This window comes from Canis lupus, chromosome 9, assembly GCF_011100685.1.
Source record: "Canis lupus familiaris isolate Mischka breed German Shepherd chromosome 9, alternate assembly UU_Cfam_GSD_1.0, whole genome shotgun sequence".
In the NCBI taxonomy this organism is placed as follows: domain Eukaryota; kingdom Metazoa; phylum Chordata; class Mammalia; order Carnivora; family Canidae; genus Canis; species Canis lupus.
Genome location: NC_049230.1, coordinates 22968901 through 22995890, shown reverse-complemented (window position 1 = coordinate 22995890; position 26990 = coordinate 22968901). Strand labels below are relative to the sequence as shown.

At 40.8% G+C, this 26990-nt stretch overlaps 1 protein-coding gene and 1 long non-coding RNA gene across 6 annotated transcripts in view; both read right to left on the bottom strand.

Annotated features, from left to right (window-relative positions):
• The window catches only part of FBXL20 (F-box and leucine rich repeat protein 20), a 104461-nt gene extending 82299 nt beyond the window's left edge, over positions 1 to 22162 (bottom strand). For 2 of the 5 annotated variants that reach the window (XM_038547439.1, XM_038547438.1), the window contains exon 1: positions 21044 to 21330. Coding sequence is in view for 2 of the 5 variants with exons in the window: in XM_038547438.1 (XP_038403366.1) it covers positions 21044 to 21085 (42 nt within the window). In the remaining 3 variants the exon portion in view is untranslated. The other 3 variants (XM_038547437.1, XM_038547440.1, XM_038547441.1) reach the window with 3 other exon arrangements.
• Positions 22163 to 24859: 2697 nt separating this feature from the next.
• On the bottom strand, positions 24860 to 26964 carry LOC119873276. The gene is made up of 2 exons (XR_005364424.1): positions 25317 to 26964; positions 24860 to 25097 (listed from the first exon to the last, which is right to left on the bottom strand). It is a non-coding gene; the product is annotated as an uncharacterized LOC119873276 (long non-coding RNA).
• Positions 26965 to 26990: the final 26 nt, after the last annotated feature.

Sequence of the window (26990 nt, the reverse complement as noted above, 5' to 3'; positions counted from 1 at the left end):
AATATATATGTCTCCACCTGTAAGTCCACAGTACAAAGAACTTTTAAAAAGGATCTATCTCCGGGGATCCCTGGGTGGCTCAGCAGTTTAGCATCTGCCTTCGGCCTAGGGTGTGACCCTGGAGTCCTGGGATCAAGTCCCACATCCGGCTCCCTGCATAGAGCCTGCTTCTCCGTCTGCCTGTGTCTCTGCCTCTCTCTGTGTGTCTCTCATGAATGAATAAATAAAATATTCTTTAAAAAAAGGATCTATCTTCAAAGAAGAAAAATGTACCAGGTACTTCTGCCTCTGCTTATAGTATTGATGGACCAGATTATTCTCATGAACCTCCTACCAAGGACCACTAAAAGGCTGGGTGAAATGTTAAAAATGACAATAATAGTAGACTTTTTAATTAATTAATTAATTTATTTTTTTAAAGATTTTATTTATTTATGATAGTCACAGAGAGAGAGAGAGAGAGAGAGAGAGAGAGGCAGAGACACAGGCAGAGGGAGAAGCGGGCTCCATGCACCGGGAGCCTGACGTGGGATTCGATCCCGCGTCTCCAGGATCGCGCCCTGGGCCAAAGGCAGGCGCCAAACCGCTGCGCCACCCAGAGATCCCAGTAGACTTTTTTAAAGCAGGGATTAAAAAATAAAAAAAATAATAATAATAATAAATAAAGCAGGGATTAGCAGAAAATAGTATAAATAACTATCGATCCAAAATCTAGAATTTGAAAGCCCAAAGTTCAGTACTCAAGAATAAAACTGTCAATATAATTAGATTAATTTTTTTAAAGATTTTATTTATTCATGAGAGACACACAGAGAGAGGCAGAGACATAGGCAGAGGGAGAAGCAGTCTCCCTTCAGGGAGCCTGATGTGGGTGGGACTTTATCCCAGGACCTCGGGATCACGCCCTGAGCTGAAGGCAGACGCTCAACTGCTGAGCCAACCAGGCATCCCAGAAAAAATTTAATTGAAGGACAAAATCATATAAAGTCAAAAGAGGTTTTCCTTATAGAAACAATTCACAAAGAAAAATTTAAAATTCTTTGAAGTTTATATATCTGAACAACAGATCTGCAAAATACATGAAGCAAGGACTGCACTATAAGAAGAAATAGATAGAGGTGTCTGGGTGGTATAGTTCATTAAGAGGCCAACAGCTGGTTTCGACTCAGTTCATGATCTCAGGGCTCAGCAGAGAGTCTGCTTCTCTCTGTCTCTCCCTACCTGCTCATCACTCTCAAATAAATAAATACATCTTTAAAAAAAGAAGAAAAAAAACAAATTTCGACATGGCTGAAGAATTTTAATATTCTTAAAGAAACTAACAGACAAAATAGGCAAAAAGTTAATAAAGACTTATGGGATCTGAATAACACATAGAACAAGCTTGATGGAAGAGATGTTAATGAACTCAAATAACAATAACTTAAACTCACTGATGCACATTATGTGCCCAGCACCCTTGTAAGCACTTTTTATGTATTATATCATTTAACTCTCACAACTCTGGAAAGAAGGATTCTATGGCTAGTTCCATTTCCTAAGTAAGAAAACTGAGGTGCAGAGATTAAATGTATTCCAAGGTCACAGAATTTTAAATAGTGATCTCAGCCAAAATACGAACTGATGAAAAAAATCAGCTTTGCCATAATTAGTGTGCTGCATGTTAGCAATTAGAAAACAGGGTGCCTGGGTGGTTCAGTTGGTTAAGCGTCTGTCCCAGTATTCTGGGATCGAGCCTCCATCGGGGCTCCCTGCTCAGCGGGGAGTCTGCTTCTCCCTCTCCCTGCCTCTCCCCCTGTTTGTGTGCTCTCTCTCTGTCACATATAAATAAAACCTTAAGATAAAAAGAAAAGATCTTAAGAAAAAACAGATACTAAAATAAAATGTTTTATTGGACAACCACTATGATCCGTCTCAAAACTATCATCAGCCCTCTTGAAGTTTTCTAAGTTTAAATAGACTTCTAAAATTTTTCTAAGTTAGAAATACAACAAGGTCTACTTTCCCTTTCCCTAGGAGGGGACAATCAGTATGCTTTTCCTCCTCCATCTAAAAGTCTTCTGTTTCCTCTACTTAAGGGTCCTGAAACTTTCCTCTTCTGCTGATCCATCATGACTTCATATTCAGATATAAATAGAATGTCGCAATTTTGAGAAATGTTAAGAAAATGGGGTATTCTGGTCTCCAGCCTCTGACTAGTAAGCACTTCTACCTTCTTGAAATTCAGTTCTTTAAAAAGACAGTCTCGTTTTAAAATTTTGTGTCTGTGATCTTTTTTTTCCCCAAATCAAACCCAAGCATTCAGTAAATAGAAAATCCTTTCTTCCAACAGAGTATTTACAAAAATTGATGATGCCATAAAGAAATTTCAAACACCTATTATCATAAGTAACTATTATACATATGTTATACATAATAAATTAAAATTAGAAACTATCAAGAAAACAGCCTCTTAAGATCAATATACCTGAAATTTTAAAATACAGACCGGAAACAGTAGAGCTAAGATATGAACCCAGGTAGTCTGGTTCCACAGTTTTGCTCAAATACTGAACCCTAACTTACTGTACTAATTATTATGCTCCAAGTCAGTATTATCCAAAGTGTGGTACTCACTTAGGCATCACCTTTATATTTCCTAGAAATGCAATTTTATGGGTCCAGGTGATATGCCAGTTTTCCAGGTGACTGTTAAGGAAATTGAATCGGAAAAGCTCCTCTCTAAACCGTGATTCATAATCCTGGAAAAAAGCTCTGCTTTGGATTCCTTATAATGTGAGATAATAATCACATTGTTTAAGCTAACTAAACAAGTTTTCTATTACTTGTAGCTGAGAGCATCCTAACTGCATACAAAAATGAGTATACAAAAATCAACAAACTTCATAGCTTTCTAATGACAGTAAATCTGCTTTCAGAATATATCCAGAATCCAATTACTTCTTAAACCTCCACCACAATCAACTTCACACAAGATACAACAGTTACTTTTCTTAATCCACAAAGCAAGAATAGTTCTTTCAAAACTTAAATTATATCACATTTCTCTTCTGCCCAAAAATCTTTCTAGCTTCCCGTGTCAGAATAAAATTCAGGGGGCAGCCCCGGTGACGCAGCGGTTTGGTGCCGCAGCGGTTTGGTGCTGCCTGCAGCCCGGGGTGTGATCCTGGAGATCCAGAATCGAGTCCCGCATCGGGTTCTCTGCGTGGAGCCTGCTTCTCCCTCTGCCTGTGTCTCTGCCTCTCTCTCTCTCAATAAATAAATAAAATCTTTAAAAAATAAAAAAAAAAAAGAATAAAATTCAGGGCCTTAAAATGGCCAATGAGGCCATTCATGATAGGCTCTGGTTTCCATCAATCCCCTCCCATTCTCACTCCTGACTCTCTGACCTCCCTCTCTCCATCTCTCACACAGTAACCCAACTTCATCATGATCTGGCCACAGTGACCAACCTGGTGGCCATTCTTAGAATACATCAAGCACACTCTCCCACCTTCATTTTTGCATTCCGTGGCCTTAATGGTCTTTCCTTGCTCCATCATTTCTTTTTTCTTCTTTTTTTTTTTTTCTAAGATTTTTTTTTTCTTTAGGGACACCTGGTGGCTCAGTGGTAAAGCGTCTGCCTTTGGCTCAGGACATGATCCCCAGGTCCTGCTTTTGACTCCTGTATCAGGCTCCCCACAGGGAGCCTACTTCTCCTTCTCCTTCTGCCTATGTCTCTGTGTCTCTCATGAATAAATAAATAATGTCTTTAAAAACCAAAAATAAAATACAACTTTTCATCTGTCACCAAAAAATTTTAAAGTTGGGAAACATTATGTGTTAGTGAAGATATGAAGAAACAAGTTCACTCATATACTATGGGCCAAAACATAAATTTGGAAGCCAGTCTGACAATATCTAATAAACCTAAAAAACATATATTCCCTGTGACCCCAAAATCCCTCTTTGGTATTTGCCATAAAGGAACATGTACACGTATATACCAGAAGGCATGTATGGGTACCAGAACATTTGTTGCATTTCTGTTTGCAATGCCAAGGAGAAAACCTAAAGGTCCATTAACAGCTAGCTTTATATACTAGAATATTCATAGAATATTATGTAGACACAATACAAAACTGATTTGTTAAAGATACACACATAAAAATAAGGCTATATAAAAGCAAAATAAAAGACTGACAAGGATACTCTCAATATTTGCAACTGGCTCTTAGCTCTTTAGGTAGACAGGATTTGGATTATGGGCAGTATAAGGGGGAACTTTTATCATACTTATAATTTTTTTAAAGATTTTATTTATTCATAAGAGACACAGAGAGAAAGGCAGAGACATAGCAGAGGGAGAAGCAGGCTCCCTCTGAGGAGCCTGATACAGGACTTGATCCCAGGCCCCCAGGATCACACCCTAATCCAAAGGCAGACGCTCAACCACTAAGCCACCCAGGTGTCCCCATACTTAGAATGCTTTAATTTTACTCATGTATGGTCTATGTAAATTATGTAAAATTTATTTACTTTAAAAAGGGAAAGATCAAGATGCTAAAAACCTTATGTCCAGTATAATCTTGTTTGTTCCTAAAATACAAACATAACCATACATAATAGATACATAATTCACAAAATATATAATAAACAGTTAACAATTTTTAATTACCTCTGGAGATGGGACGAGAGTAGAGGAATTACTTTTCACTGGAAACTCCCGCCCTGAACCAAAGGAAGACACTCAACTGCTGAGCCACCCCGGTGCCCCTAAATAAACAATTCAATTTAACCTCCATTTTCATTCCCAAATTAGACCACAAGCCTCTAAGACAGAAAGAACTGGGCAGAAGACATGACCCTGAAACACACTGAACTGAGGGACCTGAAGACAGTTTAGGACAGCCAACAAAGGTGATGCTAGCTTCACTTGGCTTAAATAATGGTAACATTTCACAGAGCACACCACTTAATCAGCCATAGTCCAACTCAGCATTTTTTTTAAAGAGCACTACTAGCAGCATTAAGCATAACAACTACCTACAAATACTATTTGGTGCATCTTTAACATGAATGTGTATCCAAGCTGAATTCCACAGAGGAAAAACCCGGAGTCCAATTACGATAATGTGGAGCATATATATATTCTCCCCTAGATCTCAGACTAATGCTGCATTGAATCCTGTGGTTTATCATTTTCATGTTAATTCAGCTCTGAAACAGTATGTGCTACTGGTAATACCAACAAAACCCCAGCCACTTGACAACAGCTAGAACATGTAAAACACAGAAGAACAAAACTGGATCCTAAGTGTAGAGTTTACTTTAAAAAAAAAAAAAAGACTAAAAAGGTAATGTAATGAGTTAATTACATATTTCATTTTTAAATTATTTATTTATTCATGAGAGAGACACAGAGAGAGAGAAGCAGAGACACAGGCAGAGGGAGAAGCAGGCTCTTATGTAGGGAGCCTGATGTGGGACTCGATCCCAGGGTCTCCAGGATCACACCCTGGGCTGAAGGTGGCGCTAAACCGCTGAGCCACCAGGGCTGCCCACACATTTCTTTTTTTTTTTTTTTTCTCCACACATTTCACTTTAACATGTATTCGACAGTGGTTAGAAGGGACAGATCTTGGCCATAGTTCTAGAATACCTTGTATTTTTATGAATGGGATCATTTTTAATGTAAATTTTACATCATTAAATAATGTAAATACTTTAGAAAACGATGTTTGTTTCTTAGTACTTTCTGATATTAAAAATATATGGGGCAGCCCTGGTGGCTCAGAGGTTTGGTGCCACCTATGTATATGTATATGTATAAATACATATATATACATATTTTTAAAGATTTTATTTATTTGAGAGAGAGGGAGAGCAAGAGGGAGAAGCAGACTCCCTGCTGAGCAGAGGGCCCAACATGGGACTGGATCCCAGGCCCTGGGATCATGACCTGAGCCAAAGGCAGCCACTTAACTGCCTGAGCCACTGTGCCCTGTTATTAAAAATAGTTTGATTATACTAGACCTACTTGACTTTTTTCCTACTTGATTTTTTATCTAGAAATGTTTGTTTATAAATTCATATATTCCTAAAATACCCAAAATCATTATTATTTTAACTCAATGGTAGCATATTGCTACTTTTAATTTTTAATAATACATTATGTGAAACTGAGTAAAATGCTGCCCAGGCTAAGTCAAACCTAAGAAAACCCATGAAGCTTCACAATCTTATATTCAAGGTTCTACAAATACTTACTAAATTGTTTTAATATCTTATTCCTGGTCTTTACGAATAGTAAAGAAGGTAATGAGATTAGTTTTACTAGACCACATGGATTAGATACTAACAGCTTTTGGTCCAACTGTAATTTACACATACCTTGGTATTCTTTACACAAAATATTTGTTCACAGCTGTTTAAGAGAATTATTTAACTTGGCTAGTAAGTATGGCTAATAAGCCAAAGTACAGATTCTATTCCCATACTTTGCAATCTCCCCACACAATTAACTTTGCTCAATTCTACAGCCACAAACTCATGTTAAATCAGTTCTAACCAACAACTTAAAAATATATAAATGCCTGTTATGGATCAAAAGAGGAATAATGAATAAACTGTTCAAAGCAACTCATTCTTAGCATACCCTAGAGACACTATAAGAGACTTCAAGTCAACTGGATTAAAGTTTTGCCTTTTATACTTAGCTATTTAATGTTGGGAAAATAACAGCCTTTCATAGCATCTGCTTTCTTATCTATAAAATAGCAGAGAAATATCCTCCATCTAACACGCAAGTTTTAAGTTCAAATGAAATCATAAATGGGAACATGTTCTTTAATACGTAAAACACTATGTTAATTTGTTACTTGAGAAGTTCAAATATCTCTCCTATTGAAGGGGGGTGGTGAGCAGGAGGTCCTATATATATATATGAGTCAGTACTAAACAGAATTATTCATAAATTATTTAACAAGACTTATTTATTGACGGAAAAAACAATGGAGCACCAGTGTATAGCTATATATAATCAATTCCTGGAACTATTGGTCAAAGAGTGACTTTCCTATTACTCTTTTTTTAACCTTGTTCAATTTGTTTAAATCTCAGAGGAAATGTCCAGCTTTAGGGAGGTCATTAGAGGTGCTACTGTTTTGTTTTCCTAAAGATGGATCCAGAAACCCAAAGAAATGGCTAATAAAAACCCACTATCTTTTCCCTAGGTCCTCTCTAATAAATATGCAGAGAACATCACAGAGAAGGATTATAATATGCAAGGATAATAGTTGCATTTTTTAAGAGTTTACACCTGACAGTAAAGTGCTAATGTTTTTTAAAAGCAGGGTCAGTGGGTTTTTTCTTTTAAAAGCACTGAATGAAAAATAAAATAAAATAAAAAATAATAAAAGCACTGAATGCTTTTCATGAAATTAAAGATCTCCCATGACTGTAACACTGCATTTACCAGAACCCACTAATTATATTTCTTCCTAACTAGACCACAAACCCCCTGAGGCAGAGACAATGTTTTGGAGCAGATTTGTACCTTTAACGTCTATCAATATCTGACACACAGTTGGAAATAAAAAAATTTTTAAATATTTTATTTATTTATTTGGGGGGGGAGAGCACACAAGCAGGAGTAGTGGCCAAGGGAGAACCAGGTTCCTCGCTGAGCAGGGAGCCTGATGGGGGCTTGATCCCAGGGTCCTGGGATCATGACCTGAGCTGAAGGCAGATGCCTAACTGACTGAGCCACCCAGGCACCCTTGTAGTTAAGTAAATTTTGACTAGTACTGAACTCCTACCAACAGTATACCTTGGTTTTCTATACTGAAATTTTCTGAGCCCTAGACAAGGTCAAGATAAGCTTTCCTGAACTCCCAGATGTTTTTCAGAACTAGGAGAGGCTTTATAGTGTGTTCTGGCGAAACTGAATGTATCTGATCATGTAAAACATACAAGCTATAAAATAACCATTTCAGATACTGTATATTAGATACTGCACCTTGTTTCTAGGGCTAAAACATGTAAGATAGGCTAGAAACCTGATAGAAGGGATCCCTGGGTGGTGCAGAGGTTTAGCGCCTGCCTTTGGCCCAGGGCACGATCCTGGAGACCCGGGATCGAATCCCACGTCGGGCTTCCGGTGCATGGAGCCTGCTTCTCCCTCTGCCTATGTCTCTGCCTCTCTCTCTCTGTGTGTGTGTGACTATCATAAAAAAAAAAAAAAAAAAAAAAAAAAAAGAAACCTGATAGAAGGTGTACTGATCATAAGATGTCAAATTCATGGTATGTAAATCTGTTTCTTTATGGAGTTCATGTTGCAAATACAAGTTACCTTTGTATCCCTTACCCCTGGATCTCTTTAAAAGAAATTTACATCATTATCTATAAGAGAACATCTAGAAAACTTGCATGCCAGATCCTATGGTTTCAAGGGATCAGTATTAGGCAAAAACTTCACTGGTGATTGTAATAGACATTCAAGTCCTTCCTTATTTATTTCCACTATGACATCCAGTTTTGATAAATTAATTTAATTTCATTTATTACTCCTTAATAATGTCCACTTAATTCAAGGAGTACTATTAGTAAGAGTTTTAGGTTTATTTTTTTTAACTGAGCTATAACTGACAACATTATATTAGGTTTAATCTTTAAGATTACTCTAGTTTGTATTAAGTTAGGGAAATTCCATTGGGGGGCTCAGTGTATAAGTTCACAATAGTGCCAACATTAGGTCTCTTGAGATCTTGATTCCTCTATTTAGCCAAATTTCTTCTGTCTGGACCAGACACTGATGAGCTCAGATGAAATTTATGTCACTTAGGGCCTATAATCCATCTTTTGACTCATATAATCTAATCCTTTCCTTAAAGAATAATTATAAATGATGAGACAGCTTTTTTGTTGTTGTTGCAGAGATCTAGATTTAGGAAACTTCTTTTGTGTACCCATCAGCTGTGACTAAGAATACTGAATATGAGGTCCATTATCTTCCTGAAGTTACCATTCATGAGACTATGTTAGGAAAGTTACAGTAGTAAATAAATGTTTTAACTTCTCCACGGAGAATTCCAAAATAAGTCAGCTTTCTTTCTCTCTTTTTTTTTAAGATTTTATTGATTTATTCATGAGAGACACAGAGAGACAGAGACACAGGCAGAGGGAGAAGCAGGTTTCTTGCAGGGAGCCCAATGTGGGACTCGATCTCCAGACCCAGATCACACCCTGAGCCAAAGACAGACGACAGATGCTCAACCGATGAGCCACCCAGGCATCCCAGGTCAGGTTTCTTTCCCACAAATAAGTTGCAGAAGTTATGATGTGATTTTTTTCAATATGGGCTGGCTTGCTTAGTTAGTTAGTTAGTTAGTTAGTTAGTTAGTTAGTTATGATAGTCACACACAGAGAGAGAGAGAGAGAGAGAGAAAGGCAGAGACACAGGCAGAGGGAGAAGCAGGCTCCATGCACCGGGAGCCCGACATGGGATTCGATCCCAGGTCTCCAGGATCGCGCCCTGGGCCAAAGGCAGGTGCCAAACCGCTGCGCCACCCAGGGATCCCTCAATATGGGCTTCTTTACATGAAGGACATGTAATCAATTTTCAAAAAGCTGATAAGGATGAGTGTGGGGAAAGGATATTAGCAATGCAGAGTTCTTTTTCAAAAATAAATGCATCTCTATTTGTGTGCAGTCACACCACACAGCTTTATTTTCCACATTATCAGGGAAGGAAGAATGACCAGTTTCTGGGTAAAAGCTGACTGATTTAGTGTTTTAAATGCCAATTTACGGGGTCCCTGGGTGGCTGAGCGGTTTAGCGACTGCCTTCACCCGGGGCGTGATCTGGGAGTCCCGGGATTGAGTCCAACGTCAGGCTCCCTGCAGGGAGCCTGCTTCTCCCTCTGCCTATGTCTCTGCCTCTCTCTCATGAATAAATAAATAAAATCTTTTTAAATAAATAAATAAATAAATAAATAAATGCCAACTTACAATTTGGTGCCAGATTTTCATCTTAGGAGACATTTACCCACATCTGCCTAACAACGGATACGTATAAACTCCAAATTGAAACACTGCTAAATTAGTACTCTTCAACTAGACTGATTAAAATTCATAGGTGTTCCTGTTTAATAAACCCAATATGTAAAACTGAATCAGACGAATAAAGAGATAGTTACATTATTTCCTTTGTAATAGAATTTTTCTGTTAAATAGTAAATTCTTTTAAATCATTTAAAATAATGATTTACAAAAAGTCTAATTAAAAACACTTCTCCACAAAGTAATATAATAAGAGTCATAATTTACTGAGTGCTTATTGTGTGGTAGATTCCACAGAGTAATCTAATAATAGGCATTATTTACCCAGCCCTTATTGTTCAGTAGACAACTTGCTAAATGCTAAGTAAACATTATAGAATTAAATCCTCACAATCCAGTGAAGTAGGCATTACACCCATTTTAGATATTGAAAATTTGAGACTCAGAGAGATTAAATAACTTGCCCAAGCTAACAGACAGTAGGTGGCAAAGTCAGAGATCAAAATCAGTCTTCAGAGTTTGACTCAGAGCTCAGACAAAGCTAATGTTCTTAAATAGATTCTCTTTATATAAATATATAAATTTCATACATTCTAAGAAATTGAATCACAGCATGCTTAACTCCAGGATATCATACAATCATTATATTCATTCCTCAAATCATTTGGCAAAGGTGTTCATTTGGACAGATATATGACGACAGTTTTTGTTTTCTTTAAGGGTCTACCTCCATTCTTAATCAGAATTTAGGGCAGGGCAGCCAGGGTGGCTCAGCAGTTTAGCGCCACCTTCAGCCCAGGGCCTGATCCTGGAGATCTGGGATCAAGTCCCACGTCAGGCTCCCTGCATGGAGCCTGCTTCTCCCTCTGCCTGTGTCTCTGTCTCTGTCTCTCTCTCTCTCTCTGTGTCTCTCATTAATAAATAAATAATATTAGGAAAAAAATATAATTCAGGGTAAAAAAAACAAGCAGGAATCCAAAATAGAATATAGGTTAAGATCACACAGGCTATTTTGTCTTTGCTAGCAGTTGTAAGCAAAGAAATATAAGAATACTGGCAATAAACTGAATATCTAATCTCTAACCAGCAGCAAGTTGGGGGATTTTATACTCATAGACAATCACAGAATGTTTTTTAAAAGATTTTATTTATTTATTCAGGAGAGACAGAGACATAAGCAGAGGGAGAAGCAGGCTTCCCTGCAAGAAGCCTGATACAGAACTCAATCCCAGGACCCCAGGATCTGGACCTGAGCCAAAGGCAGACCCTCAACCACTGAGCCACCCAGGCACCCCAAGAATCACAGAACTTCTATGCTAGAAAGGAACTTAGAGTTGCAGCAATGGAAGTCCAGAGAAGGACATACAGATACCAGAACACACATATACATTATTATATACAAATACTCATATATACATATAATGCATATTTATAAAAGATGAGTACTTATTTCATAGTTCCTAACTGTATTATTTCCATTTGTAAAATCTTAAGACATCACCTTAACACTTTCATCTCCTTTTAACTCAAATTGATTTCAAAATTAGATCATTAAAATATATATATAAATGATCTAGTTCAAAAAATAAAATGACAAAGAATGATTTAAAAAAACAAACATCAGGCGACAAGGATGACATTCTAACAGAGTAACTCTGGAAAACTTTGCAGCTATCCTTTACAGTTAACATTAAATTGTTAATTTGTAGGCAACTGCAAATCCTTTCTTTTTCTTTTCCCCACCCACCTTGAAGGAGGAAAAAAGAAAACAAAAAAACATAACAAAATTTGCTTCTTGTTCGTAAACTGCAATTCAGTATGCACAGAGTTGGCAATGATCTTCCCTGGGCCTAAACTGTCAACCAAGGGTGATATGCGTAAGAATAGGTACTCTATATTTAAAAACATGACTAATCTAGAAATTTTACTGTTTTCTTTTTGCCAGTCTTTCCTGTCACATAAATCACCTCATTCTGCAGATAGTAAAGCAAACTCAAGGACACAGAATAGCTATACTAGAGCTTCTTCTTATTATTGCAAATTATAAGTAAAACTGAAAATGCTTTTCCATTTTTTACTTTTAAATGATTATGAAATATATCTGCCTGCACCCTCTAGTTGATCAGGAAGTCACAGTAACCAACAAATACCATAATAGTCGGTATATCTGATTATGTAAAATAGGGCAGGCATTTGATTTATTGCTAGCCTTCACCCCTATGTTGTCAGATTAGCACCAGAGTAACACATAAGATCAATTTGCTACTTGCTTTCATGGTATTCTATTTCCTTTTTCGTTTTTACTAGAAATTCCTGGGACAAAATTCAAGGACAAAAATGAGAGAAGACATTGCCAATATGTTTCATAATTGACTAAAATTCTTGTCTACTATGATTTAATTGGTGATTTTAACCTCATAGCAACTCAAGAGACTGAGCAAAAATGACTGAAATTACACTTCCACCCAACTGTCAGCTATGAGGCTTATTAAATCCAAAAGAGGGCACCTGGGTGGCTCAGTCAGTTCAGCATCTGCCTTCAGCTCAGGTCATGATCTTATGGTCCTGGGATCAAGCCCCACACCGGGCTCCCTGCTCAGAGGGGAGTCTGCTTTTCCCTCTCCCCCTCTACCCCCCACCCCCACTCATACACACTCTCTCTCTCAAAAATAAATAAATAAAATCTTTTTTAAAAATCCAAGAGAGGGGGATCCCTGGGTGGCGCAGCGGTTCAGCGCTTGCCTTTGGCCCAGGGCGCGATCCTGGAGACCCGGGATCAAATCCCATGTCGGGCTCCGGTGCATGGAGCCTGCTTCTCCCTCTGCCTATGTCTCTGCCTCTCTCTCTCTCTCTCTCTGTGTGACTATCATAAATAAATAAAAATAAAAATAAAAAAAATCCAAGAGAGGGGCACCTGGGTGGCTCAGTGGTTGAGAGTCTGCCTTCGGCTCAAGGCATGATCCCAAGTGTGGGGATGAGTCCCACATCGGGCTCCCTGCAGGGAGCCTACTTCTCCCTCTGCCTATGTCTCTGTCTTTCTCTGTGTGTCTCTCATGAATTAATAAATAAAATATTTTTTTAAAATCCAAGAGAATATCATAAAATCAAAGTGGAGGGAAAATGATTAGGGAATAGAAGTTACTTAACCTATAGCTGTAACTCATATGCCTGCTAAATAGTTATTAGATATGTGCTAAAAATAACTACTTAGCAAAGCTATTCTTTTAACAGAAAGTCTCCAAAAGCTAATGCAAACGCTTTGGATTTATTTACATTTGAATACATATCTTCAATTTTAAAAGTTACATAATTAAGCAAGATGAATCAACCACAAATACTATTGCACAGTTCAATACCACCACCTATTGTTATTTGCTATTAGGTTAAAATCTTTTATCAAATGGGCCCAAGTGCACTAAGACATAAAACTGTAAAACCAAGTTGTATGCCTTCATCTTTCTGAGTCAGTTTTCTGGTAGGGGGTCTGATCTAAGAATCCAAGTCTGGAAGGCCAAGTAGGAAAACAGTATAAAGACAACTATGCACAAGCAGCTAAATTTGGTCAGTTTAAGGGCATTCTTTCTTCTTCCTCCCTCCCTTGGATTTTCCTGGTGTAACGGAATATTTTATTTTGAGCATCTAAAAATACCCTTCCAAAACCGCAGTACTAGTTAGATTACTGAAAATTTTAATTCAGTTCCCAACCTGTCACCAATTGGGAAACAGTAATCTAAGGGCTGGGAATGGAATCTGTGGCCTGTAATAAAAATACTTAATAATTTGCAAGAAAAACAAGACCAAGATTTGAAAAAGACACACTCTGGAGATAAAAATAGAAGGATTTTATAAATTAAGATTAGGGTGGTTGGATGGCTCAGGTCATGAACCCGGGATCCTGGGATCAAGTCCCACATCAGGCTCCCCTCAGGTAGCCTGCTTCTCCCTCTGCCTGTCTCTGCCCCTCTCTCTGTCTCTCATGAATAAAAAAATAAAATCTTAAAAAAAAAAAAAAAAAAGAAAGAAAGAAATTGGGATGCCTGGGTGGCTCAGCGGTTGAGCGCCTGCCTTTAGCCCAAGGCGTGATCCTGGAGTCACCGGATCGAGTAGCACATTGGACTCCCTGCATGGAGCCTGCTCTGTCTCTGCCTGTGTCTGCCTCTCTATGTCAGTCATGAATAAATAAATAAAATCTTAAAAAAAAAAAAGAAAAATTAAAAAGTGACATCAACACTAACAGCAAAAACTGACAAATGGCCTAAAACATAAGAATATAAGAATGTAAAAGTGGGGATCCCTGGGTGGCGCAGCGGTTTGGCGCCTGCCTTTGGCCTAGGGCGCGATCCTGGAACCCAGGATCGAATCCCACATCGGGCTCCCGGTGCATGGAGCCTGCTTCTCCCTCTGCCTGTGTCTCTGCCTCTCTCTCTCTCTCTCTCTCTCTGTGACTATCATAAATAAATAAAAATTAAAAAAAAAAAAGAATGTAAAAGTGTAAATACTTCTAAACACTTCTAATACCAATTAATAAATGAAAATCTTCAATGTAGAAATAGCTTACATCTGGGACACCTGGGTGGCTCAGTGGTTGAGCATCTGCCTTTGGCTCAGGTGGTGATCCTGGGGCCTCAGGATTGAGTCCCACATCAGGCTCCTCACAGGGAGCCTGCTTTTCCCTCTGCCTCTTTGTGTATCTCATGAATAAATAAATAAAATCTTTAAAAAATAAAAAAAGAAATAGACTACATCTAAAAATGTATGACTTAAATATCAAGAACACTTTGTAAAGGTTATGCCAAGTTAAAAAAATTTTTTTAAAGATTTTATTTATTTATTCATGAGAGACACAGAGAGAGACAGAGATACAAGCAGGCTCCATGCAGGGAGCCAGACATGGGACTTGATCCCAGGTCTCTAGGATCACACCTTGGGCCAAAGGCGGCACTAAACCGGTGAGCCACAGGGCTGCCCAAGTTAAAAATTTTTAACAACAACAGAAAACTAATTTTTGAAAATAGTTTATTTATTTATTCATGAGAGACACACAGAGAGACTGAGACATAGGCAGAGGGAGAAGCAGGCTCCCTTTAGGGACCCCAATGCAGGACTCGAACCCAAGACCCCAGGATCACCACCTGAGCCAAAGGCAGATGCTCAACCATGAGCCACCCAGGTGCCCCAGAAAACATAATTTTCAATGTGTAATGATTTATCTTATGTAGACTGTAGAAAGAAAGAAACATGTTGATTTTTAGATAATAAATTACTACAGTAAGTACATAATACAACATACCATGCTTCAAAAGGTTAAAAGGACCTATAATTCTAGAATAAACACCAATAACACTATTTAAAAACCAAAATCAAAAACACACAGATTGTCTGAATGGGCCCAAAAAGCCTAGACCTGTAATCTGGACCTTGGATTATGTTAAATAATTGCTTTCAAACCAGTGTCTAAAGTGTTAAAAACAAAATCCCTCACTTGTACTAGTATTCTTTCCCCTTGCAAGGCTTTTCAAACAGAATGAAACAAATGGCTGCTAACGCACTGGAAAAATGTATAACATTTTCAGTGTGCACCAACTAGGAAAATATGGTCATTTACTATGCAGAATGTTCTTTAGATCAGAAGATAAAACCTTACAGGAGAAAAAAGGTAATTACTGCAGCCTTAGTAGTACTGTGCAACTCTGCCTACAAACTCTAACAATGCACTAGAGAGGCTGTTTTAGAAAAAAATAGCCAAGAAAATGTGGTCCTCTGCTTTTATTTTAAAATTTACAGATTCAGGGATCACCTGGGTGGCTCAGCAGTTGGGTGCCTGCCTTCGTTGCAGGTCGTGATCCCAGGATCCGGGATCGAGTCCCACATCAGGCTCCCTGCGAGGAGCCTGCTTCTCCCTCTGCCTATGCCTCTCTCTCTCAGTCTGTGTCTCTCATGAATAAATAAATAAATCTTGGGATCCTTGGGTGGCTCAGCAGTTTAGCGCCTGCCTTGGGCCCAGGGCATGATCCTGGGGTCCCGGGATCAAGTCCCACATCGGGCTCCCTGCATGGAGCCTGCTTCTCCCTCTGCCTGTGTCTCTGCCTCTGTGTGTGTGTGTGTCTCTCATGAATAAATAAATAAAATCTTTTAAAAAAATAAGTAGGGATCCCTGGGTGGCGCAGCGGTTTGGCGCCTGCCTTTGGCCCAGGGCGCGATCCTGGAGACCCGGGATCGAATCCCACATCGGGCTCCCGGTGCATGGAGCCTGCTTCTCCCTCTGCCTGTGTCTCTGCCTCTCTCTCTCTCTCTCTGTGACTATCATAAATAAATAAAAATTAAAATTAAAATAAAAAAATAAAAAATTAAAATAAAAAAAGAAGTAAATCTTAAAAAAATAAATAAAATAAAAATTACAGATTCATAGGATTCTGTAACAAAAGGAATCTTAACAATTGGTTCTAACGTCTTTGTTTTGCAAAGGAGAAAAATGACCAAACTGGAGAAATTAAGAAAAATGACCAAACTTATAGTTAGTTAGTGGGGAAAAAACAAGATTAATTAACATCCAATTCTCTTGACTCCCAATGCAGTTATGTTCTTTCGGCCATACCACATTTTATGATTTTTTTGTTTTTCTTTTTTTAAAGACTTTATCTATTTGCTTGAGTGAGAGAGCAAGCGGAACACACAAGCAGTGGGGAAAGGCAGAGGAAGAAGCAGGCTCCCAGCTAGCTGAGCAGGGAGCCTGATGCGGAGGCTCGATCCCAGGACCCTGGGACCATGACCAGAGTGCCTGGTGCCCCATGATTTTTCTTATTTTGGACAAACTGACTTGATAAAATGAAGCAGGCAAATAAGTATTACAATTTAATCTTACAGGCTGCAATATTATACATTTATCAAAGAGGCAGTGAGGTAGAATGAAAAAACAATAATGAACAGAGATTTAAAGTACCCAAATTGGAGCTTATCATATCCTAACTATGTGACTCTTTAACATTTCCAGGCACTGATTAAACTGTAAATAGTATCTGTGATGTCAGTTAATGTTGTCACTATAGATAATGCTAGACTTTTTAATGAACCCAAATAAGATATTTTCCTCCAACAGCACCTATCATCTTATAATGGAGCTACTAAGAAAATGATGAAACAGAGAGGCTTTACTGAAAAAATCTAACCTTAGATTCAAGGCCTAGCTTAGATATTTATACATGTCTGTCACTAATCGCACTGAGTATTAAGATAACACATTATAGGCGTGCCTGAGTAACTCAGCTGGTTAAGCATCCAACTCTGGATTTCAGCTCAGATCATGATCTCAGGGTTGTGAGATTGGGCCCCATGTAAGGCTCTGCACCGGGCATGGAGCCTGCTCCTGCTTAAGATTGATTCATTCTTTCTCTCTCTCTCTCTCTCAATCTTTCTCCCTTTGCCACTCCCCCTCTCTAACAAATTTTTTTAAAAGATAACACACATTATAGTACTTCAAATGAACAGCTTCATTCTTGAAAGCAAAGACAAAATAAAATATACTGGATGAAGAAATTTAGAAAAGTTCTTTTCCACACATTTTTATGGGGTTTTATTATGCCATGTTATTCTAAAAACAGCAGAATGGCAGAGTGAAGTTAAAAAATGCAGGTTGGAATCTTGGCTCCCCACTTACTAGCTGTGCAACTTGAGCACTTCTTACGCCCTAGCTTATTCCTCAACTGTAAAACAGAACTGTGACTAGAAGAAACTGAGGTAAAGCATCCAGCTCAGTGCCTGGCATGTAGGATTCAATAACAATTATTAAATGTGAAAGGAAATTATGAAGATTTGTCACAAAACAATGTATACTATAAGCAATGTAATAAAAAGTATTTAGATGAAGAATTTCAATTGAGAGATACATTAGTCAGCACCCATTAGGTTAGCTTATAAATGTTATTTTTGTAGAAATTTAATGCCAAAGTGATACAACAAAGAACAATAATTTTCACATCTCTGTATCTTTTAAAATCTTTTACCCAACTGTCATCTACTTTGGCTATTCTACAGAATAGCACCATATTCTGATGCTATTCTACAGAGTACTAAGAAGTACTCCCTTCATTTGTTTGTTTTTACTCCCTTCGTTTTAACTTAAAATTTTTTTCTACAGCTCTAACCCTGAGCATGAGATTTAATGGGGCCTGTGGTTACAACATCCAAAAGCATAATTCACCTAATATTCCTTATAATAAGATTTTAATGAACCAACTATAAAAAGATAAACTTCAGTTATCTTCCACCCAGAAAAAAATAAGTGACCAAGAAGAAAAAAACAATCTCACTTTCTGTATTAAGCACAATTAATTTGAAATCAGTTATTATTGGCTACAAAAATTTCCTACCCTCACAAAAATTCTTAGGGACAGGCTATCTGCTTACAATCATAAAATTATGAGTCCTTTAAAAACCATTCTATAATTTTGAGAATCAAAAAAATAACTTGATGTAAGTATTTTAGATATGAAAAGCATGCTTTATTTTGTCTACATGTTTTTTCCATTCAGACTAAATATTTTAAATGTTTTCAATGAATTAGTAAGTTTACTACTTCATAAGAGGCCTAACAGTTTATTGTTTTACCACTTGTAAATTAGATCAGTAAAGAAGTAAATGGAAAAAAAAAGGGGGGAGGTAAAATGACTTTAAGAAATATTCTGATAGGGATCCCTGGGTGGCGCAGCGGTTTGGCGCCTGCCTTCGGCCCAGGGCGCGATTCTGGAGACCCAGGATCGAATCCCACATCGGGCTCCCAGTGCATGGAGCCTGCTTCTCCCTCTGCCTATGTCTCTGCCCCTCTCTCTCTCTCTCTGTGACTATCATAAATAAATAAAAAATTAAAAAAAAAAAAAAAGAAATATTCTGATAGGGCAGCCCAGGTGGCTCAGTGGTTTGGCACCACCTTCGGGGGGGGGGGGGGGGGTGATCCTGGAGACCCAGGATAGAGTCCCACGTGGGGCTCTCTGCATGGAGCCTGCTTCTCCCTCTGCCTGTGTCTCTGCCTCTCTCTGTGTTTCTCGTGAATAAATAAATAAAATATATTAAAAAAAAAGAAATATTCTGATAATGAAACTCATTAACACATATCATTTCCAGCCTTTCCCATTTGTGTTCTGGCATGGACCACTTTACATCACAATAAAAGACCAGAATTTTTATTTATAAACCAAAAGCCAATCATGACTATAGGAGGGTTTTTTTAATCCCCTCGTATTCTTTATCTTATCAGACACCTTTAGAAAGCTTCAGTTGATTTAGTTTAAGGTAAATAGATATACTTAATATACCTGATAAGGTGATAAATCTTATTATCATAGTACTACCGCTACAGGTAAACTACAAAGTGAAATATAAGCTAATTATAAAAATAGGATGCAGCGGGGCAATTTTAAAAACACATACTACAAAAGAACTCCTCCCAGCAATAGCTCACTCAACCTAAAGAAAATAGCAAAATGATAAAGAGCGGACTTCAACGGCAAAAGGCTAGCTCCCACTCAGATCTCAGTATTTGGTTTCTCTTTCAAGGTTTCTGTTAACTGCTAAAAGTCCACTCCAGTAATTTTAAAGATGGTCTCGCCTTTTAAAGTACAGTAATAGTGAATATGAAACCACCATAAGTTAAGCTTATTGAATCTACTCTAAGGCAATCTAAAGTTCTGTTAAACACCAAGTCACATCTACTATAATATTTTCTTCCTACGATTAAATATGAAAAGTCTGAAGAGGCCAATTTCTTGATTTTCTCCACTCCTCATCTCCAACAGTAATACTGTAGAGCTCTGAATTTAAACTCCTCCCAAAGACTTCCTACCTCACTCTCTGCGGATATATGAAAACATATTCCCCATAAGCATAAAAAGAAACCAACGAACAGACTAAACCTGAAGACCCTTAGGTGATTTCACCCTCCGCACCTAGCTGGCAAGTTTCCTGCAACTTTTGTCTCATCGTCTTACAGTTTCACCCTGCAAAAGGAAATGAAGAGAAAAACACCCAAGCTAAGCTGTGAGTGATCCCGGGTCAGTCTGATCTCTGCCAGAAAGGGCCAGGTAACATTTACTCTTCCCGTTGTCTAAGTTTCTTTCTCTTCTCCCCTCGGTAAACCTGGTGGTATACTACCCACACCACCGCAATTCATCTGTAGTTAGGATACTTCACTTCGCAAAGGAATCACTTCCTTAACACGATGACTATTCACTGAAGACGCTTGCAGCCGTTTTCCCACTTTCCTCATCCATTCCTCAATTCCACAGCTACAAACCTCTCTCGCCAAAGGAGCAAAAGTTCTTAAAGAACTTCTTAAAGAACGGATTTTCTCAGGGCTCTTCGACCTTCGTCCCAATCTCAAAGCCCGCATACATCTAAGAGTTCCCAGAAACAATGAGCTGCAAAAGTACAGACTAAACGGGAGAGAAGAGGAAGTATCAGAACAATACCCAGCAATACGCAAACCAAACACGGCACCGAAAACCCGTGGTCGTCTCTATCATCCACTCTACCACCCCCACCACTTCCCTAGTTTAACCGAGGTCTCGCCAACTCCGAGAAATGGCCTCCTGGCCCGTAATTCCCCCCACCCCACCCCCTTTCACGAAGGGTAGAAAGAAAAGCCAGCTCCGGTTGATCGGAGCTGTGATGCTTTTTCTGCCGGGTGGAGGGAGGCAAGCCAAGGGTTGTGTAAAGAATGGAAAGCTGAGTGATACTGGGGGGAGGGGGAGAATTAGGGCGCCAGAGCTAATCCCTTGCCGGGGCCCGCTCGTGGAACAGGCAGGAGGCGACCAGCCCGGAGGACTAGGGAAGCTGGGCTGCAACCGGGCTTTCGGGGCGCGATTAAGGGGGAAAGAAGTCCGGCAGCCCCGGCGGTCGGAGGGTGACGGCGCCAGGCAAGGGAGGAGGCTCCGTGCGGAGAGGCATTTTCGGGGCAAACAAGGGCGGGAATCGCCTTGCTCACGCCGCCCCGGCACCCCCAGGCTCACACCTCAAACCTGCTCTTGGTCACTCCGTTCACGTCCCTCCTCATGGGGCCGGCGGGTGCGGCCGGGGCCCGGCGCTGCGGCGTGCGGAGTGCAAAGACTGGGGGCCCGGGGCAGGCCCCGGAGTTCCGGGAGCGGGAGGAGGCGGAGGAGCTGCGGCCGGGGGCCGTCGGCGGGGAGGAGAAATCTCTCGGCTCCGGCGGGGCCTCCTCCGCCTCCCGCAGAGCCCGCGGCGGCGGCGACTGCTCGTCGCTAGCTCTTCTCTCCCCTCAGCCTCAACTTCAACCCAAAACAAAAACACTCCCCACCTGCCAGCAACGCCGCTCCTCATTGGGCAGAGCAGCCCGGGCCTCGGAACGGCGTGGGGAGGGGAGGAGGAGGAGCGCGCGGCGGCGGCGGCGGCGGCGGCGGCGGCGGCGGCGGCGGCGGCGGCGGCGGCGGCGGCGGCGGCGGCGGCGCGGGGCCGCCCCTCCCCCACTCCCGGGCTCAGCCCGCGACGGTCCGCCCGGGAGCAGCCGGAGCGTGGCGGCGGCGGCGGCGCGAGCCCCGCTCTTGCCTCCGAGGCGCGCAAGCCCACCGCGAGAAGGAGAGGCAGGGAAGTGCCTATCTGTCTGTGTGTATTTGTGTATGGGAGGGGCAGTGGGGAGGGAGCGAGTGCGCGCGTGCTCGCGGACTCGCGAGTGAGCAAAGCAGGACAACTGCACACAGCACCGGAGCCTATCTAATCCCCTTCGCGGGGAGACGGCACGCACCCACCCAGCAAGCACCTGAGCTTTCGGTCTAGTCCGTCCAGCCTCCTAAGTCTGGTCGCTTCTTCCCCGGTAGCCTGTGCAGCCACATAGATCCTGCCCGGCCACCCAACTCCCTTCCCCTTTCCCCTATCACTCACTGTCGCCTTGAACCCAAAGTGCAGCAGGCGGTCCCTGCTCGGAGCCATTTTCCTCCTGTTTCTGGTAGTCTCTAGATTGAGGCAGTGCTGCTGCCGCCGCCGCTGCCGCCGCCGTTGCTGTCGCTGCCGCCGCCTCCCCCGCCCCCGTGGATTTCATTACCGGGTGTTGCAAGGAGGCCTGGGGGGCCGCCGCAGGGCGTGGGTCTCCCTGTGCATGGATCAGGAGACTGGGGGGGGCGGGCTGGTTGCGCTACCCTCTGCTCCAGGAATATGCAGCGAGGCCGCGCCTCGTGCCTTGGGGTCAGGGGGTGCAGCGCAGGAGCTGGGCGTCCATTCCTTTTAGCTGGGGGAGGGGCGCGCTTGGGAGGTTGGGGGGGCCAGTGAGGCTGAAGGGCCTTTGGCTTCCCCCGCCCCTCCGCCACCAGACCGCTGCTGGCGCCCAATGAGCTCTAGTGCCTGCTCGTCCTCCAATCAGGGCTTTGGTTGGTGAGAACCTGATCCTGACGCCATTTTGGCGGGAGAAACAAGCGTGTCTTAACGAGTAGGCGGGGGCGCTGGCCTAGTGGAAATTACGATATTCATCTGACTCCTTGGCTCCTTCCATAGAAGCTAGTTTGTGTCCTCATATTATTATACTTAGCAACACCAGCCCTCAAGGTCTCGGAATTTATGAACAAATTTCCAGGATTAAAGAATGACTTTACCCTCTTTTAGAATGACAAACTGCAGAATCATGTGCCAAAGATGAAATATTAGAAACTGTATCATAAATTCCAGCAGTCCTGGCAGGATCACTGCCCCTAGTTGTATTCCAAAGTATATTTGTCTTCATAACTGTTTTAATTCGCAGTTTTAGGGACAGGATTGTTATGAATCTGATTTAAGTTTGCAGCGCCTGGCTGGCTGAGTTGGTGGAGCCTGCTACTCTTCTCGGGTTGTGGGTTCAAGTCCTGTTGGGTATAGAGATTACTTATAATATTTTAGAAAGAGAGAGATAGGAACTTATTTAAGAGCAACTTGTGCTGGAGATCTTTTTAAAATAGGCATATTCTGGAGCACCTGCATGACTGCTCAGTTAAGGATCCAACTCATGATGTTCCCTCAGGTCATAATCTTAAAGTGGTTAGATCTAGTCCCTTCTTAGGCTCCCTGCTTGCTGGTCATGGAGCCTGCTTAAGATTCTCTCTCTCTCTCTCTGCCCCTCCTGGTCCTCCACCCCTGCTCCTGCTCTTTAAAAAATAACATTATTTAAGGGAAAAAAAAAAAACAGACATTCAAGTTGGAAGCTTTTTACTCAACTCTTCAAGCATATTTATTTAATTTTGTCTCGTGTTTGTCCTAGAAAGGGCTACTTAATCAAGGAACCTAGCTTCAAAAACTCATTCTCAGGCCCACAAACCCAGGTCTAGATGTTATACTCTCTCCTTCCTCTTTTAATGTTATTGTTTCACTTCAGCGATATAAACACAGCTTTTTAGTCCTGTCGGATTTAATAGCAATTTTCTCCCAACTATTGATGAATTTGGTGAATAAGACCTACAAAAGATAGTAAAACTGGCTCAAGCAGATAAATCAAATGAAGAAAACTTTCACAGATCTGCTTCTGGGTTTCAGTTATCCTTTTCTGTTAACTTATTTTGAATAAACTTAGGGAAGACTTTTATTTCCTGATTAAATTTTTTGATTGAACTTTTTAAAAGCTGAAGAGGCACCTGGGTGCCTCAGTCAGTTGCGGTTGCACTGCTGACTCTTGATTTCGGCTTAGTTCCCGATCTTAGGGTCCAGCCACCCCTCAGGTTCCCTGTTCAGCTTAAGTCTGCTTATCCTTCTCCCTTTGCCCCTCCCCCCACTTCTCTCCTTCCCACCCCCCTCTGGGCCAGTAGGTGCTCTCTAAAAATAAATAAAATCTTTTGTTTTTTGAAGATTTTATTTATTTACTCATGAAAGTCAGAGAGAGAGAGAGAGAAGCAGAGACACAGGCAGAGGGAGAAGCAGGCCCCATGCAAGGAGCTCGACGCCGCACTCTATCCCAGGGTTCCAGGATCACGCCCTGGGCCGAAGGCAGGCACCAAACGGCTGAGCCACCTAGGGATCCCTCAATAAAATCTTTTAAAAAGCTGAATGAAAATTACTCAAAGGTTAAAAATTTACTACACAAAGGCATATTGCTTTTTATCAAAGAAATTTATTTGCATGTAAATAAACAGATTCTTTTGTAATGTTTCGGGGGAAAAAATCCCAGATTTTGTCTACTTTCAAAAAATGAAAAATCCCAAAGTATTTACAGAACGGCCATACGCACAGAAAATCAAATTTGAAAGTTTTTTAGAAAAGACCCTCCCCAACTGCTCCTGATGTACACTTCTAAAACAAAATTTATAAAGCCCAGCTTTTACAGCTGAGGTTTCCCAACCTAGGTTGAGATGGTAGGTAGTTCCTACCCCTCAAAAATCTAATTCAAGGGTAGAAATAAGGGGGCAGAGGGATTGAAAAGAAAAAGAAAAAAAAAAGGAAAAAGAATAGGAGATTGCCCAGGGATTGTGAAAGTTTCCTATACTGGTATCTGCTTTAAGTGACTTGACTGGATACTGTATGACAGGCTCCCTTGAAAGGGTTGCTTCTGAGAATTTATGGTATTGCTGCACTAAACTTTCAGACCTCGGCCTTAAGGAAAATCTTTACAAGAGTCACTAACCTCAAGGCCGGTTTTGGCAATTATATCCTGCTTCATTTTTCCCCCATCTATAAAATACCTGTTTTAAACCACATGGATTTTGAACCTGAAATCTTCATGTACATCAGAGCAGGTTTTGACCAAGAACCCCTAACATGAAGCCAAAGACAGAAGAGGAATCAGGTCAAACTAAGAATACATTAAGACACCAGCAGCAGAAGACAGGTAGAAGTTGACTTCATGTCCTTGCAGTCTTTTGAAACAGAAGAATGAGTACACCTAGACAGGAGGGAGGTGTCCCAGGCTTGGTTTATTCTGCCTCTTCTCCTCCACCCTGTGGAGAAATGCAGTGCTCCCTGGTTCTCAGGCAGGGTGAAGCAGGTTAGCCCCGGCTCCCTGTTAAGCAAGTTCAGATGCTGGGTCAGTGTGTGGGGTGTGCCCATCGACAATTCAGGGGCTTATCCTTCATCCAGATCCTAACTCGGGTTTCTTTGATCTGGGATGAAGACAGAAAGAGAGAAAAAGCTTCCCAGTTTACTCATTTTGGTATCTGTTGGCTCTGCTTGGGGAAGCTGAGCCCCTGATATGTAGTACATTCCCCATAAGATTTTCCCCACCCAGAACAAACTTTAAAACCACATAACATTTTTTTTTCTCTGCAGAAACCAATGGGATAGGATTCAAAGCTAGGTGAGAAACTTGTGAGAAATCCAACCTGGTTATATGTCTGAGAGGCTGCTACTGTATCAGCATCACAAGATAAAGCACTCTGGTATCACCTTGCCCATGTCCTCCTTAGTGTCACCCAAGACATTTGACTCTGATACGGTAACCGATAACTTTTCTTGCTCCACTTTGCAATGTTTCGTTTCCTACTTCTTATTACCTTGGGACACAAAAGTGGCAGAGTTGTTGAGAGCTGATGACCAGAAAAGGGAGAACACTAGAGGAAATCAGAGACAGTCAGGAAAGAACGCCAAAGCTGATTTTCCAACTCTATGCTAACTCCAACCTGCAGAAAAAGCTGAATATAGAAATCTTCTTCAATATCTGATGAAGCCACTCCATTTATTACACACACACACAAATGAATCACCTGGCTTTTTTTTTTTTAATCCAGAAGAGTTGTGCTGGGGACTGTGCCCCATCCTGCTGATACAGATCCTGAATGGAATCATCAGGAATGGCACAGTGCAGGTGTCAAAATCAAAGTAAGGCCGCAGAATTTCAAGAGGACCTTCCAAATACTGAGAACTTGTGTTGCACTCAAATGGTCTCCTGGATTTCTTATTTATGAGAAGGGCTTCTTATTGATGTCCCCCAGAATCCAGACTCAGACCTATTCCTCCAAAAAGGTCCAATTTGGTTGCTACATAGTAGCAAGGGTTTATCTTCATGCCCACCTAGCATTCCAGGCCCCCATTACTTCAAGTGAGCTTGAAATTGTTTTAAGTGAACTATGGCTGCAAATTTTTACTGTTTTATCTAAGAGAGCATACAGTGGAGTGATTGGAAGTCTGGACTCCTTCTCCATGTGATGCAGAGAAACAAGGAGCCCAGCTCTCAGGAATGGCATCAATTCTCCTACAAACAAAATGCTGGGATGTGGACTTTTGGCACATTGTGGAAATAGGAGAACTATTAATTCTGTAATGGTTTTCATGCCACTGGGTTAGGGAGGCTGTACATTAAACCTTACTGCATCTGAAAAGATGTTTATACCCCTAAAAAGCCAGCCCAGCCTTTTTTAAAGGACAAAGAGACTATAAATCTGTACCTCCCCAGGGAGGGGACTCCTAATATTCCTATGATGTCTGAACCCTATGATAAACCTCCTAAAACGAAAAATACCATTTTGGTTTTTTTACTTAACTCCAAAGGTGGGCTCTGACTAATCTGCTTGGGCTTAATGCTACAGTACCTGCACAAGCTACAGGCTCCCTACCGCCAAATAAGCCTTGCTCTTTCACCTCCCATCACTTTGAACCCTGAACCTTATAGAATTAGAAACACTGTATAAAGACAAACAGATAAAGGGTTAAAATATTACAAATAAATAGCTAAGATTATCTTCCCTCCCCCAATCACTCCTAAGAAACAGACACCAAACATTACTTAAGTGTCCAAAATGACCAAAGTCCTTCATTTGCCCATGCCTCAAATGGACAACTATCCAAACAAAGTGAACAACCTTCATGCAAATGCATCAAGGAATGTATTGCTTTTTCATTTGCTGCCCAGCCCTTCAAATACATGCACTAAAATGAGTTAAAACATGGCCTAAAAATGGAAAAAGGGAGAAAAAAATATATATGAATATTTCCCACAAAACTGTTTCCCACCCTTCCCTCTCCCTATGCCCCACCCACCCCCTCCCTTTCATAAGCAA